General features: G+C 40.3%; 1 protein-coding gene across 2 annotated transcripts in view; it reads left to right on the top strand.

Annotated features, from left to right (window-relative positions):
- The window catches only part of KCNH1 (potassium voltage-gated channel subfamily H member 1), a 417,456-nt gene that overhangs the window by 57,507 nt on the left and 343,545 nt on the right, over nt 1–16,404 (top strand). For both annotated transcript variants that reach the window (XM_018060769.1, XM_018060768.1), the window contains exon 5: nt 5,935–6,053. In XM_018060769.1, the coding sequence (XP_017916258.1) occupies nt 5,935–6,053 (119 nt within the window). The remainder of the gene's footprint in view (nt 1–5,934; nt 6,054–16,404) is intronic.

The following is a 16,404-nucleotide window of genomic DNA, read 5'->3' on the forward strand; positions in this document are numbered from 1 at the left end:
TGATGTGTGTCTGTTGATCCCATACTCCTAACTCCTCCCCACTGTCCCCTTTGGCAACCATAAATTTGTTTTCTATGTCTGTGAGTCTGTTTCTGTTTTGTAAATAAATTCATTTGTGTCTTTTTTTTTTTTTTTTTAGATTCCACACATAAGTGATGTCATATACTTGTTTGTCTCAGTCTGAGTTACTTTCTCCCATGTTTGCAATCTTATTGTATGGCTATCACCCCAGTCACCCTAACCGGGGACCCAGAGGCCACTTGGATCGCCTCCTCTCTCCTTCTGCAGTCATCGATTCTACCTCTGCAGCTGTTCTCAAGTCTCCCCTTGTCTCCTGGCTCAGGCCACAGCACTGGCCCAGGCCCTCATGATGTCTTGCCTGGGATTCTGGTTGGTCTTCTATCTGTTATCCACTCCCACACTGCCATTCTCTCCTAAAATGCCCCCACCACATTTAAACTCCTTTACTGGATTCCCTTTGGGTTTCAGGTTGAAGTTCAAATTTGTTAACTTGCCATCTAGGTTCTTGCACCTAAGTTCTTCTTGGTCTGACCTTTGATGACCTCTTTAGCATCACTTCAGGCCGCTGCCTGCATTCTCCTCCCCTCTGCATGCTATGCACCATTCATCTAGCTATTTAGAAGGTCTTCCTTGTCACTGACATGTTATTCTGCTTTATGATTTTTATGCCTTCATGGGTGCTGTTGCTTCTGTGTTGGATTGTCTGTCTTTTCTTTCCTGAGTTCAGCTGGCTCCTACTCATCTTTGCAAAGTTTGCTCTAGTATCACTTCCTGTGGGAAGCCCTCCCTGATAGCTCAGCCTGGATTTGTTATGCCTTCTCTGGACAGTTGAGATGCTTCTCTAGCATCCTGTAATCATGTATTATATAATTTAGTTTACTCTATCATGGTTTTTAATTTACTTATCAGTCTTCTGTACTAGAATACAAGCACTTCGAGACCAGAATCTGTACCTTACTCATCTTAGCATCCCTGGTACTTGGCACTTCGATGGTACATAGTTGTTATGTTTGGAATTAATATGTGAATGAATGATGTTCTTCCATCTGGCTCAGCATGATTCCTATTACAAAGTTTTTAGAGCCCAGAAAGAACAACTTGGGGGTGGAACTTGGGAAAGGACTTATTGCCTCCCTTCAGAAGAGGCAGAGTCTGCCTGTCCTGGTAGAGATGTGATGGAGGGTTTCATGTCGCCTGTCCATTTCCCCATCCAACATCCACTCACCTTCCTGTGCCCTTCACAGTCAGTCGAGAGCAGAGAATCAGGGCTAGAGTGAGGGACTAGCCTGGGCCTGGGGAAATGCCCAAAAGTCCAGGAATCTTTCTTTTAATGTTTTGTGCCATGCCATTGGATGGACCAGGATCCCAATCCCTGCCAGGCAGGGTCTGAGATATCTGCCCTGCCAAGTCCCTCTTATCATTGGTCCCAGAGTGTAGATCATGGTGGAGGTGGTAGTGGTGGGTAGGTGGGTAGGACTGAATGGGGGGTATGCAGAGCCCTTGCTGATTTTTATGTGCACAACTGTTTCCTCCCCACCTGGAAAATATACTTTCTTTTCCTCTTGAAGAGCTTTGCAGAATTCATTTCCAGCTTTGTTTTGAGCTGAAGGTGAGCCTGACTCCAAAAGAGACTTTATTTATTTTTTAAAATATAAATTTATTTATTTTAATTGGAAGTTAATTACTTTACAATATTGTATTGGTTTTGCCATTCATCAACATGACTCTGCCACGGGTGTACATGTGTTCCCTATCCTGAACCCCTCTCCCACCTCCCTCCCCATACCATCCCTCTGGGTCATCCCAGTGCACCAGCCCCAAGCATCCTGTATCCTGCATCAAATCTGGACTGGTGATTCATTTCATATATGATATTATACATGTTTCAGTGCCATTCTCCCAAATCATCCCAGCCTTGCCCTCTCCCACAGAGTCCAAAAGCCCGTTCTATACATCTGTGTCTCTTTTGCTCGCATACAGGGTTATCGTTACCATCTTTCTAAATTCCATATATATGCATTAGTATACTGTATTGGTGTTTTTCCTTCTGGCTTACTTCATTCTGTATAATGGGCTACAGTTTCATCCACCTCATTATAACTGATTCCAATGTATTCTTTTTAATGACTGAGTAATACTCCATTGTGTATACGTACCACAGCTTTCTTATCCATTCATCTGCTGATGGACATCTAGGTTGCTTCCATGTCCTGGCTGTTATAAACAGTGCTGCAATAAACATTGGAGTACACGTGTCTCTTTCGATTCTGGTTTCCTCGGTGTGTATGCCCAGCAGTGGGATTGCTGGATCACAATGCAGTTCTATTTGCAGTTTTTAAAGGAATCTCCACACTGTTCCCCATAGTGGCTGCACTAGTTTGCATTCCCACCAACAGTGTAAGAGGGTTCCCTTCTCTCCACACCCTCTCCAGCATTTATTGCTTGTAGACTTTTGGATTGCAGACATTCTGACTGGCATGAAATGGTACCTCATTGTGGTTTTGATTTGCATTTCTCTGATAATGAGTGATGTTGAGCATCTTTTCATGTGTTTGTTAGCCATCTGTATGTCTTCTTTGGAGAAATGTCTATTTAGTTCTTTGGCCCATTTTTTGATTGGGTCATTAATTTTTCTGGAATTGAGCTGCAGGAGTTGCTTGTATATTTTTGAGATTAGTTGTCTGTCAGTTGCTTCATTTGCTATTATTTTCTCCCATTCATAAGGCTGTTTTTTCACCTTGCTTATAGTTTCCTTTGTTGTGCAGAAGCTTTTAATTTTAATTAGGTCCCATTTGTTTATTTTTGCTTTTATTTCCAGTATTCTGGGATGTGGGTCATAGAGGATCCTGCTGGAATTTATGTTGGAGAGTGTTTTGCCTATGTTCTCCTCTAGGTGTTTTATAGTTTCTCGTCTTACATTTAGATCTTTAATCCATTTTGAGTTGATTTTATGGTGTTAGAAAGTGATCTAGTTTCATTCTTTTACAAGTGGTTGACCAGTTTTCCCAGCACCACTTGTTAAAGAGATTGTCTTTAATCCATTGCACATTCTTGCCTCCTTTGTCAAAGATAAGGTGTCCATAGGTGCATGGATTTATCTCTGGGCTTTCTATTTTGTTCCATTGGTCTATATTTCTGTCTTTGTGCCAGTACCATACTGTCTTGATGACTTGGGTTTGTAGTAGAGCCTGAATTCAGGCAGGTTGATTCCTTCAGTTCCATTCTTCTTTCTCAAGATTGCTTTGGCTATTTGAGGTTTTTTGTATTTCCATACAAATTGTGAAATTATTTGTTCTAGCTCTGTGAAAAATACCGTTGGTAGCTTGATAGGGATTGCATTGAATCTATAGATTGCTTTGGGTAGTATACTCATTTTCACTATATTGATTCTTCTGATCCATGAACATGGTATATTTCTCCATCTATTAGTGTCCTCTTTGATTTCTTTCACCAGTGTTTTTATAGTTTTCTATATATAGGTCTTTAGTTTCTTTAGGTGATATATTCCTAAGTATTTTATTCTTTTCATTGCAATGGTGAATGGAATTGTTTCCTTAATTTCTCTTTCTGTTTTCTCATTATAGTGTATAGGAATGCAAGGGATTTCTGTGTGTTGATTTTATATCCTGCAACTTTACTATACTCATTGATTAGCTCTAGTACTTTTCTGGTGGAGTCTTTAGGGTTTTCTATGTAGAGGATCATGTCATCTGCAAACAGTGAGAGTTTTACTTCTTCTTTTCCAATTTGGATTCCTTTTATTTCTTTTTCTGCTCTGATTGCTGTGGCCCAAACTTCCAAGACTATGTTGAATAGTAGTGGTGAGAGTGGGCACTCTTGTCTTTTTCCTGACTTTAGGGGAAATGCTTTCAATATTTCACCATTGAGGATAATATTTGCTGTGGGTTTGTCATATATAGCTTTTATTATGTTGAGGAATGTTCCTTCTATTCCTGCTTTCTGGAGAGTTTTTATCATAAATGGATGTTGAATTTTGTCAAAGGCTTTCTCTGCATCTATTGAGATAATCATGTGGCTTTTATTTTTTGATTTGTTAATGTGGTGTATTACATTGATTGATTTGCGGATATTGAAGAATTTTTGCATCCCTGGGATAAAGCCCACTTGGTAATGGTGTATGATCTTTTTAATTGAAAGAGACTTTAAAATATTCTAGCCCATGGTTCACACAAGCAAATTCCAATGAGCACTTTCATAAATGGCCGATTTGGGGGAAGATGTCAAAGACCCCTGGAGAGTCTGGACTGTTCCCTCCTGTCAACACCAGCAGGACTCCCCGCAGCCCAATCACCATGAGTCTCTTTTCACACTGACCCCAGCAAGTCCCATTTCTCTGCCTAATGGAATTGGGATGGATGAAAATGCCACTACCTTTTATTATAGCCCCAAACTTCTGGAAGAGATAAAAAGACCTGATTTGCTATTCTTGCTATATTGACAAAAATTTGTACAGATTATGATCCTTAAAGATTGTGCAGAAAAAAAAGAGCCATCATTCTGCTTGACTCCATTGTCCTCTGGATTCTCAGTCTGTCTTGGAAAGGTGCTCCAGGGTAAAATGTGGTAAATGAGATTTCTGCTGCTAGGCACTGACTACTTCTAAACTCTAAAGGATGAAATATAATATTGCCTAGTTTTGCTTTTAGCTGTCATGTAGAAATAGTTACCTGCTCTGTTTATTTAATATGGCACTTCCAAGCCCAAGCCTGGTTTGGAGAACCCCTACAGACTTTCAGGAGTCTCATGAGACAATTGCTGTGGTCATAAGCTTGATGCAGAAGGCTTGTGGCATGTTGGAATGGACACTTGTCTCTGGGGACCTTTAAAACATCCCTCATGCATCTTAAATTGTTAGTAAAGATCACTTGTTCATTTTAGATTTTGGAGTATGGAGTGGGAGGATTAGAAAAAGACCAATGTTTTACTGCCCCTGGAGGAACTAGTCCAAAGGGCCAAGGAGGCCTCAAGACAGTGTTTATTTTAGTCCACTGCTGCTCAGAGCCTGCTAAGCTTAGTTTGCTTTACCAGGAAAATGCATCCTGCACTTAAAGCATGTAGGTAGAGTATTTTAAGTTCCACTTTACAGGTGAGATAACTGAGGCCCAGGTGACTTAAGCAATTTGTTGTTGGTCACAAGCAAGCAAATTTGGGACTTACATCCATATTTCTTTATTCCAAGTTCAGTGCTAGGCTCATTGAATTTCTAGTTTTAAGGGGACCTACATGCCATCAACTATCCTTCCCTCATCCCAGAGAAAACTAAAATCAACCAGTATTATTCCCCCACCTCTCCAGGGGTTAAATTCATTTCTTATTCCCCTGGCTTTGGAGAATGTAGTACATGGAATGACCATTTGACTAGTTTGTCTAGTTATTTAAAACCTAGAACCAGCTTGGTCTCTGCTAGGATCAGACGCCATGGGGCTTGCAAACAGCCTGAGCCATACATTCAGAGAAACATCTCGGTTGGCTGGTATTATCTGGCAGAAAAGCCTTGGGCCAGAGTAGAGTGATCTGGGTTCTAGACTCTTTAACTGCCTGGACACTCTGTGCCTCAGTTTCCCTATTTGTAAAACAATGCTACTATTAAAACCTGCCTTCCCTACACCACAGAGCTATGATTAGGATCAAGTGAAAGTACAAAGGAAAAGTCCACTGCTGCCCAGATTTCAGCATGTCCAGGGGCTTCTCTGAGCAGCGAGTTTTGATGGCGAGGATGGCTGAGTGACTCATGGGTGCACAAGAAGGTGGGGCGGTGGGGTGGGGGGTGTGGGGGGCGGTGGGGTGGGGCGGGGTGGGAATCTGCATCTGACAGCGTAACTCATGGTGTGAATGTCTGAGTGCCTTCAGGACCCACGTGAACCTGTCTCCCCTGTCTTCCGCATGCTCCAGGCTGGGGGAAGTTCGCTCGGCTGACCAGAGCACTGACGAGCAGCAGGGGTGTCCTGCAGCAGCTGGCTCCCAGTGTGCAGAAAGGCGAGAACGTCCACAAGCACTCCCGTCTGGCTGAGGTAAGGGCAAGGGCTTAGTTCAGCTTAACCCTCCACTCACTTCAGGGGGTCCCTGGGCTGAGAAAATGGTCCCCAAGGAGGGTGCTGGCTTGGACGGGACCTTCAGGACTCTGGACTCTTGTCTCGGCTGAGCTGCATACCACAATGTGTGACTCTGGGTAAGTGAGTTAACTCTTGTGAGCTTTGTACTTTGCTGTATGTAAAAGGGAACTCCAAATTCCATTTGAAATTGCTTGAGATAAAAGATGTCAGTTGACTCGGGAAGTAGTAGTGCCATATATATGAAGGGGGCTTTACTTATAAACCTTTGCTGTTTGGGCAATGCATACTATTATAGGAAAAGAAAATACAGGAAACAAAAAGAAAGAGAATAAAAATCACTTAGAATCCCACTAAACAGGTAACATTGTTAGAATTTTTTATGGGTTTGCCTTTACTCTTCCTTGTATTTAAGAAATATTCTATTTCCTCAAGCCTAAGCAATGTATTTTTTTACTCTAATGGAGAAGAATCAATATGTGCATTTAAGGTGGCTTATATTGCCTTTTCTTCATTTTATATAATTATCAACATGTGAAAAAAAAGTGAAAGTGTTAGTCGCTCAGTCATGTCCGATTCTTTGTGACCCCATGGACTGTAGCCCACCAGGCTCCTCTGTCCATGGAATTCTCTGGGCAAGGATACTAGAGTGGGTAGCCATTTACTTCTCAAGGGAATCTTCCTGATCAGGGGATCAAACCCAAGTCTCCTGCTTTGCAGGCAGATTCTTTTACCATCTGAGCCACCAGGGAAACCTGATTACGAACGTTTTCCTGGATAATAAATATACTTAATATTATTGTTGTTTCCATAACCTTTGTAGTAAGGAAAACTCATGGTGATGGTGTTCCTCCTTTTGCTGGGACAAGTGAGAGTCTAGGAAGCCTGGACAAGATGTTTGATCAGGCTTAGTGCACCCCCATGATTACTGTCTGTCTTTGGCGGTTTTGCATTGCAAACCACTCTCATCTCCCTGTGGTGGTGCCTGGTATTTTTCCCAACTAGACCAAGTAAGGTCTAGTTAATTAGTAAGACCAATTAAGAGCATTACATCTTCCATACAGCACATTTCCATCATACCCAAAGATGACATACCTTAGCTGTTTCTCTGCCTGGTGGTGGCCCGTCAGTTCTTAATCTGAGCGCAGAAGGCAGGGTGCTTCCTGACTTGCCTCTTGGCTCCCATACCCCTGAGGGAGATGCTCCCAGCACGGTGCAGCTGACAGTGGGTGCTCTGCACATATGCACCGAATGTCTAATGACCTGACTACAGAAGATGTCCCTATATGTATAGCAGCCGAAAGCTTCTGCCCATGGTGAGAATGGGACATTCATTTCTGTCATATTGGAGCAGGTGAGACCTTGGATGATGGTAGCGTCATTTTTATCATGACGTGGGCTCATATTATGATAAAAAAAGGAGACCGTTCAGCTCACAGCCTGTACTGTCTGTCCCTGATGCTGCTTTTGGTTAACAAAGTTCCCTCCTCTCACACTGCTCTCCACCTGGCTCACTCCCTTCCAGCCACGTTCCTGCTGTTCCTCTTACAGCACAGGCTTGCTCTGCCTGTAGATATCTGTGTGCAGCTCCTTCACCGATGGCAAGTCTTTGCTCAATGTCATTTTCTTTTTGTGGCTATCTGTGTCGGTAAGAGTTACAAGAACTAGTAGGATATTTATATTTGAAGAGATTAATTGAAAGGAGTTGGTTAATGTGGCAGTGGGGGCTGGCTGGATAGGTACAGAATTCACAGAGCAGGTTGGCCAGCTGAAAACTCTTGCAAGGAGCTGATGCTGAGGTCCATGGATGGAAGTTCTTCTTTCTCAAGGAAACCTCAGTTCTGCTTTTAAGGCCTTTCAACTGATTAGATGAGGACCACCTAGATTATAGAGTGTAATCTCCTTTCCTAAAAGTCAGCTGATTGTAGGTGTCAATCAAATCTACAAAATATCTTCACAGAAGCACTTAGTGTTTGATTGAACAACTGGGTATCATGGCCTAGCCAAGCTGACACATGAAACTAAACATTATGGTTTATTCCTTGTCAATTTGGCACCTGTATACGTTTCCTTAAACCATGTTTAATCTCCAAATAAAGACAAAAGTTGAGCGCCGAAGAATTGATGCTTTTGAACTGTGGTAAGGAGATCAAACCAGTCAATCCTAAAGGAAATAAGTCCTGAATATTCACTGGAAGGACTGATGCTGAAGCTGAAACTCCGATACTTTGGCCACCTGATGCAAAGAACTGACTCACTGGAAAAGACCCTGATCCTAAGAAAGATTGAAGGCAGGAGGAGAAAGGGATGACAGAGGATGAGATGGTTGGATGGCATCACTGACTCGATGGACGTGAGTTTGAGTAAACTCCAGGAATTGGTGATGGACAGGGAAGCCTAGCGTGTTGCAATCCATGCGGTCGCAAAGAGTCAGACACAACTGAGCAATTGAACTGACTGAAAGACAATAACAAAGTCATACTTCCACCTAATATCATCCTCTTATCTTTTTAAATTAAACTTTTAATTTTGTATTGAAATATAGCTGATTCACAATGTTGTGATATTAATAGTTTCAGGTGGACAGCAAAGGGGCTCAGCCATACATATACCTGTATCCATTCTCTTGCATATAATCAAAATATACCAACCCTCCTCCAGAGGAGGATGCAAACTGCTTGGATGAGATCCTTGACATCCTGTAACTTAAACAGTGTGATATAAACTTAATTTCTATCAATATGTCTTGTGTTAGATGATAAAGGAATAAGAGGGAAGAAAATAAAAGTAATAAATAAAATAAATTGCCTACACACACACACACACACACACACACACACACACAGATACATGCAAACATTCATAACAAAATAAGAAATACTCATAACTTAATCTTCTCCTTAACCTCCTCTGTTATTCTCCACTTAACATCTCCCGATATACTCTGAAATTGAAATCGTTAGTCACTCATGTCCAGCCAACTCTGCGAACCCATGGACTGTAACCTGGCCGGCTCCTTTGTTCATGGGATTTCCCAGGGAAGAGTACTGGAATGGGTTGCCATTCCCTTCTCCAGGGGATCTTCCCAACCCAGGGATCGAACTCAGGTCTCCTGCATTTCAGGCAGATTCTTTACCCTGTGAACTACTAGGGAAGCTATACAGTTTGCTTATTTATTGTACTTACTGTTCACTGATATGTCCCAAGCATTTAAAAACAGTGTTTGGCACATAGTAGATGTTCATAAGTGTTTTTTTTTTTCTTAATTGATCAAATGGATAAAAGAAAGGAAATTATGTTAGTGTTTTTGTCTACCTGTCTGGCATGAGTAAGTGCTGGTTGACTGGCAATATGAGGCAAACATCTGGGTCCTCTCCCAGGGGCTAGTAAATTTTAATTAGCCTGGCTAGAGGCTTATGGATTTTATTGATCTTTTCAAAGAACCAACTTTTGGTTTTGTGGATTTTCTCTAATGGTTTCCTGTTTTAAATTTCACTGATTTCTGCTCTAATTTTTTTTTCCTTCTGTTTAGTTTGGATTGAATTTACTCTTCTTTTTCTAGCTTCCTAAGACGGAAGCTCAGTTTATTGATTTTTGATCTTTCTTCTTTACTAATACATCAATCCTATAAATTTCCTTTTAAACACTGCTTTCACTGCATCCCACAAATTTTGATAGGTTGTGTTTTCATTTTCACTTTGTTCAAAATATTTAAAACTTTCTATTGAGATTTTTTTCTTTGATCCCATGTGTTATTTAGAAGTGTTGTTTAATCTCCAAGTATTTGGCGATTTTCCAGCTATCTTTCTGTTACTGATTCCTGGTTTAATTCCATTGTGATCTGAGGGCAGACATTTTTTGATTTCTATTCTTTTAAATTGGTTGTGTTTTATGGCCTAGTGTGTGATCTGTCTTGGTGAATGTTGCATGTGGGCTTGAGAAGAATGTATATTTAGTTACTATTAGAGGAAACAGTCTATAGATGTCCTTTTTATCCACTTGATTGATGGTGGTGTTGAGTTCAACAATGCCCTGAGTGATTTTTGCCGGCTGGATCTGCACGTTTCCATTAGGGGGCTGTTAAAGTCTCTAACTATCATAGTGGATTCATCTATTTCTCCTTACAGTTCTTTTCGTTTTTGCCTCATGTATTCAGTTCTTTCAGTTTTTGCCTCAGGTATTTAATATTCTGATGCTCTGTTGCTTGGTGCCTATGTACTAAGGATTGTTATGTCTTCATGAAAAACCAACTCTTTTATCATTATGTAATGCCATTCTTTTTTTAAAATTTATGTTTTAATTGGAGGATAATTGCTTTACAATGTTGTGTTGGTTTCTGCCATAATTATATATATATTCCCTCCCTGTTGAGCCTTCCTCCCCTCCCCCATCCCACTCCTCTAGGTCATCACAGAGCGTCAGGCTGGGCTCCCCGTGTTATACAGCAGCTTCTCACTAGCTAGCTATTTTACACATGATAGCCCAATCAAAAAATGGGCAGAAGACCTAAATAGATATTTCTCCAAGGAAGACATACAGATGGCCAATAAATACATGAAGAGATGTTCAACATCACTCATTATTAGAGAAATGCAAATCAAAATTATAATGAGGTGTTACCTCACACCAATGAGAATGGCCAACATCAAAAAAAATCTACAAATGATAAATGCTGGAGAGGATGTGGAGAAGAGAGAATCCTCTGCACTGTTGGTGGGAATGTAAGTTGATACAGCCACTATGGAGAACAGTATGGAGGTTCCTTAAAAAACTAGGAATGATACTACCATATGACCCAGCAATCCCACTACTGCATATATACCCTGAGAAAATCATCATTGAAAAAGACACATGTGTTGTAATGCCATTCTTTATCCCTGATAATTTTTCTTGCTATAAAGTTTCTGGTCTGTCAGAAATGAATATTGTAACTCCCATTTTCTTTTGCTTAGCATTAGTATGGTAAATCTTTCTTTACCCTTTTGTTTTAATCTATTTGTGTCTTTGTATTTAAAGTGGGTTTCTTATTGACAGCATATAATTGGGTCTTATTTCTTGATCCACTTTGATAATCCCTGTAATAATTGGCCTATTTAAATCATTGACATTTAAAGTGATTATTGTCAGATAATCACTTTAAAGTCAGATTAAAATTGGATTAATATCTACAGAATTTGTTGCTGGTTTTTCTTTGTTGTCCTTGGTTCTGTGTTCCTATTTTGTCTTCCACTTTTTTTGCCTTTTATGGTTTTAACTGAGCATGTTATATGATTCTATTTCTTTCCTGTTTCCTTAGGATATCAATTATACTTCCTTTTTTACTTTTTTTTTTAGTGGTTGCCCTAGAGTTTGCAGTATACATTTACAAGTAATCCAAGTCCACTTTCAAATACAGTCATCCCTAGGTATCCACAAGGGACTTTTTTCCAGGACCCCTCACAAATACCAAAATCCATGGATGCTCAAGTCTTTTATATAAAATGGCATGTGTTTGTATATAACCTAAGCAGATCCTCTTATATAATTTAAATCATCTCTAGATTACTTATAATACCTAATACAATGTAAATGCTCTATAAACAGTTGTAAATATAATATAACTGCTGTGAAGATAGTTGCTGGTGGAGCAACAAATTCAAGTTTTGCTTTTTGGCACTTTCTGGAATTCCTTTTCTGAATATTTTGATCTGCACATGGTTGAGTCCACAGGCGTGAAAACCATGGATTTAGAGGGCCCGCTGTAAACTGTGGGTTGGGAAAATCCTTTGGAGGAAGAAATGGCAACCCACTTCAGTATTCTTGCCTGGGAAATCCCTTGGACAGAGGAGTCTGGCAAGCTGCAGTGCGTGGGGTCGCAGAGTTGGACAGGACTGAAGTGATGAGCATGCATGCCCTGTAATACACTGCTTCATGAGCAGTGCAAGTGCTTTGTAATTAAATGCTCTGCTAATTGTTCTGTCATGTCCCTTGTATCAGTCTTGTGATTCACTTATTCATAAGTGTACATAAGCATTTATATACACACACACACACATATTATCATACATTGCTGCTGTTACTTTGAACAAGCTGTTACCTGTCAGATCAATTAAGAATAAAAAAAGTTTTCTTTTACCTTCCCTTATTCCTCATGCAGTGTGCACTATTCTTTTTAATTAAGTAGATCCAACTTTATGACTGATATTTCTTTCTCTCTGAATATCTTCTTTATACGCTTCTTGCAAAGCATTTCTGCTGGCAACAAATTCCCTCAATTTTTATCTGAGGGAGTCTATTTATCTTTTCACTTTTGAAAGATAATATTCCAAGGTATAGAGTTCTAGTTTGGTGTTTGCTTTTTCAACACTTTAAATATTTTACTCTACTCTCTTCTTGCTTGTGTGGTCTCTGAGTGGAATTATGGTGTAATTCTTATCTTTCCTCCTAATAGGTTATGATTTCCCCTTACTCCCACCTGCTATGCACCCCCTTCCCTGCCCCCGCACCCTGGATTCTTTGAGGAATTTTTGTTTGATTTTCTGCAGTTTGAATATGCTATGCCTCAGTGGGTTTTTTTTTTAAACGTTTCTTTTCATTATCTTGCTTTGTGTTTACTGAGTTTCCACTCTCTGTGGTTTGGTGTCTGACATGAATTTGGGGGAAATTATCTGTCATTATTGCTTCAAATATTTCTTCCATTTTCCCCTTCTTTTCCTTCTGTTATTCCCATTTCATATTTGTTACACCTTTTGTAGTTGTTGCACAGTCCTTGGACATCCTGTTTTACTTTAATTTTTTGTCTTTTTCTCTTTACTTTTCAGTTTTGAAGGTATCTGTTGACATGTTCCCAAGCTCAGAAATGCTTTCCTCTGCCATGTCCTGTCCACTATGGAGCCCATCAAAGGCATTCTTTATTTCTAAATTTATGGTCTGATAATTCCAGCATCCCTGCCATATCTAGGTCTGTCTCTGTCTCTTTAGACTGTGTTTTTTGGCTTTCAGTATGTCTTGCTACTTTTTGTTAAAATCCAGGCATAATGTTCTGGGTAAAAGGAACTCAGGTAAGTAGGCCTTTCGTGTGGTGTAAGATATCTGGGCAGGTGATGGGTGTTTCCTAGGGGCGCTTTGTTCATAGTGATGCTTTCTAAGGCCCACTTGACTTCACACTCCAGGATGTCTGGCTCTAGGTGAGTGATCACACCATTGTAATTATCTTGGTAATGAAGATCTTTTTTGTACAGTTCTTCTGTGTATTCTTGCCACCTCTTCTTAATATCTTCTGCTTCTGTTAGGTCCATACCATTTCTGTCCTTTATTGAGCTCAATATGTCAGCAAATTTGGAAAACTCAGCAGTGGCCATAGGACAGGAAAAGGTCAGTTTTCATTCCAGTCCCAAAGAAAGGCAATGCCAAAGAATGCTCAAACTACCGCACAGTTGCACTCATCTCACATGCTAGTAAAGTAATGCTCAAAATTCTCCAAGCCAGGCTTCAGAAATACGTGAACTGTGAACTTCCAGATGTTCAAGCTGGTTTTAGGAAAGGTAGAGGAACCAGAGATCAAATTGGCAACATCTACTGGATCATGGAAAAAGAAAGAGAGTTTCAGAAAAATATTTATTTCTGCTTTATTGACTATGCCAAAGCCTTTGACTATCTGGATCACGATAAACTGTGGAAAATTCTGAAAGAGATGGGAATGCCAGACCACCTGACCTGCCTCTTGAGAAATATGTATGCAGGTCAGGAAGCAACACTTAGAACTAGGCATGGAAAAACAGACTGGTTCCAAATAGGGAAAGGAGTACGTCCTTATTTAACTTATATGCAGAGTACATCATGAGAAACGCTGGGCTAGATGAAGCACAAGCTGGAATCAAGATTGCCGGGAGAAATATCAATAACCTCAGATATGCAGATGATACCACCCTTATGGCAGAAAGTGAAGAACTAAAGAGCCTCTTGATGAAAGTGAAAGAGGAGAGTGAAAAAATTGGCTTAAAGCTCAACATTCAGAAAACGAAGATCATGGCATCCGGTCCCATCACTTCATGGGAAATAGATGGGGAAACAGTAGAAACAGTGTCAGACTTTATTTTTTTGGGCTCCAAAATCACTGCAGACGGTGACTTCAGCCATGAAATTAAGATGCTTACTCCTTGGAAGGAAAGTTATGACCCACCTAGATAGCATATTAAAAAGCAGAGACATTATTTTGTCCATAAAGATCTGTCTAGTCAAGGCTATGGTTTTTCCAGTGGTCATGTATGGATGTGAGAGTTGGACTATAAAGAAAGCTTCTAGTCAAGGCTATGGTTTTTCCTGTGGTGATGTATGGATGTGAGAGTTGGACTGTGAAGAAGGCTGAGCGCCGAAGAATTGATGCTTTTGAACTGCGGTGTTGGAGAAGACTCTTGAGAGTCCCTTGGACTGCAGGGAGATCCAACCAGTCCTTCCTAAAGCAGCTCAGTCCTGGGTGTTCATTGGAAGGATCGACGTTGAAGCTGAAAGTCCAATACTTTGGTCACCTGATGCGAAGAGCTGACTCATTTGAAAAGACCCTGATGCTGGGAAAGATTGAGGGCAGTAGGAGAAGGGGATGACAGATGATGAGATTGTTGGATGGCATCACTGACTCAATGGACATGGGTTTGGGTAAACTCCGGCAGTTGGTGATGGACAGGGAGGCCTGGCGTGCTGCAATTCGTGGGGTTGCAAAGAGTCAGACACGACTGAGTGACTGAACTGAACTGAGCACCGAAGAATTGATGCTTTTGAACTGTGGTGTTGGAGAAGACTCTTGAGAGTCCCTTGGACTGCAAAGAGATCCAACCAGTCCTTCCTAAAGCAGATCAGTCCTGGGTGTTCATTGGAAGGATCGATGTTGAAGCTGAAAGTCCAATACTTTGGTCACCTGATGCGAAGAGCTGACTCATTTGAAAAGACCCTGATGCTGGGAAAGATTGAGGGCAGTAGGAGAAGGGGATGACAGATGATGAGATTGTTGGATGGCATCACTGATTCAATGGACATGGGTTTGGGTAAACTCCGGCAGTTGGTGATGGACAGGGAGGCCTGGCGTGCTGCAGTTCGTGGGGTTGCAAAGAGTCAGCCATGACTGAGCAACTGAACTGAACTGAATGGACCTTGAAGGCATTGTGCTAAATGAAATATGTCAGACAGAGAAAGACAAATACTGTATGATCTTACTTTTATGTGGAAATAAAACAAAGCAAAACAAAAAACTCCTGATCTGCATAGATAACAGACAACAGGTTGGTGGTTGCCAGACACAGGGGATAAGGGCAAATGAAATTGATGAAGTCGGTCAAAAGGTACAAACTACCAGTTATAAAGTAAATGAGTTCTGGTGATGTAATGAAGCATGGTGCCTATTGTTTGTAATACTGTATTGTATATTCAAATGAGTAGCTAAACATTCTTACTGCAAGAAAAAAATTTGTAGCTACACGTGACAATGTATGTTAATTCGACATTGTGGACATCATTTTGCATTGTATATAAATAAAGAATCATTATGCCATAAACCTGAAACTAATAGGATGTTTCCCTGATGACAAAGATGGTAAAGAATCTGCCTGCAATGCAGTAGAGCTGGGTTCCATCCCTGGGTCAGGAAGATCACCTGGAGGAGGGCATGGCTACCCACTCCAGTATTCTTGCTTGGGTATCTAATAAACAGGAAATAGGATGTTACATGTCATCCTACATTTCTCAGTAAGAAAAAAATTTCAGTTTTCAGAAGTAAAACAAGTTTTTTGTTGGATTCATATATGCATATATATTTCATATATATAGTGTTCATATCTATTTATATTGATTTTTTAAAAAACAAAATGTTGTCGTAATTCTGTATGTGTTATTTTCCAGTTTGCCTTTTCCCCCACTTCCTAGCGTATTTGGGATATTTTCCTAAGAGCTCATATCCCTTTCATTCTTTTTAATGGTTGCTTTGTATTCATTGCATGACTTTATCTAAAGCTGTTTAGTTAGCTGTCCCCTTGTTGATACATAATTAGATTGTTACCAGTCTTTGGTTACTACAGATCATAATGCTTCAGTGAACCTCTTTGTATATATATTTTTGTTTTAATTTAGAAAACCTTAAGACATTCAGAGTAGTAAAGAGTAATTTAACAAGTTTTCATTTACCTAATTTGTTTATATAGTACGTGCTGACAATTTCTCACTCCAAATTCTTTTTTAAAAATTAAAATATTACATGGAAACCCCCTAGTGGTCTAGTGGTTAGGAGTCAGCAATTTCACTGCTCTGAGCTTGGGTTTGATCCCTGGTCAGGGAACTAAGATCC

Source organism: Capra hircus, chromosome 16, assembly GCF_001704415.2.
Source record: "Capra hircus breed San Clemente chromosome 16, ASM170441v1, whole genome shotgun sequence".
Lineage (NCBI taxonomy): Eukaryota > Metazoa > Chordata > Mammalia > Artiodactyla > Bovidae > Capra > Capra hircus.